The sequence below is a fragment of the Cibotium barometz genome, chromosome 61, assembly GCF_041138505.1.
Source record: "Cibotium barometz isolate CiBa-2024 chromosome 61, ASM4113850v1, whole genome shotgun sequence".
Classification (NCBI taxonomy): domain Eukaryota; kingdom Viridiplantae; phylum Streptophyta; class Polypodiopsida; order Cyatheales; family Cibotiaceae; genus Cibotium; species Cibotium barometz.
This window is the reverse complement of record NC_141106.1, coordinates 16938939-16941025: the sequence shown is the minus strand read 5'-3', so window position 1 is coordinate 16941025 and position 2087 is coordinate 16938939. Positions and strand designations below refer to the sequence as shown.

The window sequence follows — 2087 nt, the reverse complement described above, 5'->3', positions numbered from 1 at the left end:
ATTTGTCCTACTTGTTCAAATGCCCACCGTATTATGCGATCCGCGGGGGATTCCATTGCCTTTCTCGGATGGTTCAAGCCCTCTCTCATGGGTTAGGCATTATGAGTATAAAAAATGCTTGGGTATGTACTTGCTCGAGCTTTGCCACCACTGAGAGGTTGTAATGAGACTACACTTAAAGAGTCCCAGCCAACGTGATGCCTCCTAGACCTCCATCACATACTTCTTTCGATCACAGCCACCGACTACGAAGGCATGACAGGAGCAGCAAGGCCGAACAAGTCCATGACAACATACACAAGCACGTGATACGCTGTGTCACCAATAAGCAAGCATTATTCTACTAACAGCCAAACACCCCAAACAAGGCCTCATCCCTCCACCCGTCAATTGTAGATATCCTTTGATGACATGGCATGCTACCATCTTGGATACATTGTACTACTTTGTGGTCTTGTAGACCCTTTAGATCTTTTGAAGATGTTAATAAATCTCTCTCTCTCTCTCTCTCTCTCTCTCTCTCGTAGTGGTTTACGCTCCCAACCAAGGAATTCAAAGTTCAAGTCCCATCCTTGCACTATGGTGCTGTCATATGGCTTGGCTATGACGTCTAAAAGATCCCTCTCTCTCTCTCTCTCTCTCTCTCTCTCTCTCTCTCTCTCCTTTGAAAGCCAATGCTAAATATCAGTTTCTCAAATGCCTTGCATGTCATATAAATGCTTTTTATTAAAAAAGAAAGAAAATCTTTGCCCAATTAATTCTCCATAAAAATTAACAAAATGGTGTCCAATACTTTTGAATTTTTTCCTCTTTTTTTTGTGTGTTCTTCAGGGGGATAAAACAAGAATGCAGGCATAGGGCAGCGTTAAAAATAAACACAAATCAGAGAGGAGGGGGGGAAATCATATATTAAGGTTTGCAAGCTTAAAGCCCTATGAAAAATTTACATGGATTTCTCTTGGGAAAAAGAGAGAGAGAGATCTATTCCTCATCTGGTTTTTTGGATTTGGAGGGATCTTTGCGGTGATTCTCCTCCACCTGGCGAGCCATGGCGAGGCCTGTGTGGTAGAGCTTGCGCACGTTGGGCACGTCGTAGTTCTGCGCCGCATACACCCCCACCGCTGTGCCCAGCATGAACGCAAAAGCGGACCGGATGAAGCCCATTTCTAAAAACCAAAAAACGCTCCCCTTCAAGACAACTTTTTTAGAATGGTCTAACCACTACAAATTCTGTATTTATATTCTGTATGTATATTCATTAATGCCACTGACCTGGCATTAATGAATATACTTATATTACACCCCACTCCTCCCTGGAGGCATCCTCCTCTCTCTCTCTCCCTCTCTCTCTCTCTCCTCCTCGTAGGCGTCCCCCTCTCTCTCTCTCTTGTCCTGCACACCTCCTCCCTCGCTCAAGACCTGTGCACGCCTCTCTCTCTCCCCCCCCTCTCCACTTGGCACCCTCTCCCCTTCTGCCGAAACCAGAATCCCGCATCCGCTTCACCTATAGCTTCTCTTGCAGGGGGAGCTCAAAGAAGGCCTTGGCCCCCTCTTTCAGCCTCTGCACCAAGGCTTGCGGGATGCCATGGTTGATGACCTGGAACAATCCCCACTCCTTTTGCAGGCTCTCCACTCCCTACCCTCGAATTAAAACAAAGATGGATGGAGGTTGTGAGATAGGCGCCCCCTCCTCGTCGCGACACATGTCAGTCCACCCGTCCCAACAACGGGTGACACGTGTATACACTTCCTATATATAAAGATATACTACCAAATATGTCTTCACAAAAAAAACCTTAAAAAAAACATTAGAATTAGTAACATCTTGCGCTCTATTTTTATTTAATTAAATGCTCAAAAGATTTTGGTCTCATATTGTTTTTAATGGCACCAAAATATATATGTCTCTACTCTTTGGCCAAAAATCGTATTATACAACCAAATACAAATTGTTATAGTATATATTTTTAAAATAAATTTAAAAAATGGTATGGACTTTTTTTCTCCAAAAACACGATTCTTATGAGTGAGCATGCGCTAGTACCAGAGTTGCGCGCATGTGTGAGGAAATTCACAAGCATGAAAGG

At 43.9% G+C, this 2087-nt stretch overlaps 1 protein-coding gene across 1 annotated transcript; it reads right to left on the bottom strand.

The window, feature by feature from the left end:
- Window positions 1–892: 892 nt before the first annotated feature.
- Window positions 893–1652, bottom strand: LOC147604610 (uncharacterized). Its single transcript, XM_086794598.1, has one exon. The coding sequence runs from the start codon at window positions 1162–1164 to the stop codon at window positions 982–984; it is 183 nt and encodes a 60-aa protein (XP_086650724.1). The 5' UTR covers window positions 1165–1652; the 3' UTR covers window positions 893–981.
- Between the last annotated feature and the right edge of the window lie 435 nt (window positions 1653–2087).

Bases quoted from the DNA above. Each gene is read 5' to 3' on its own strand.
- LOC147604610 (XM_086794598.1), bottom strand. From the start codon at position 1,164: ATGGGCTTCATCCGGTCCGCTTTTGCGTTCATGCTGGGCACAGCGGTG.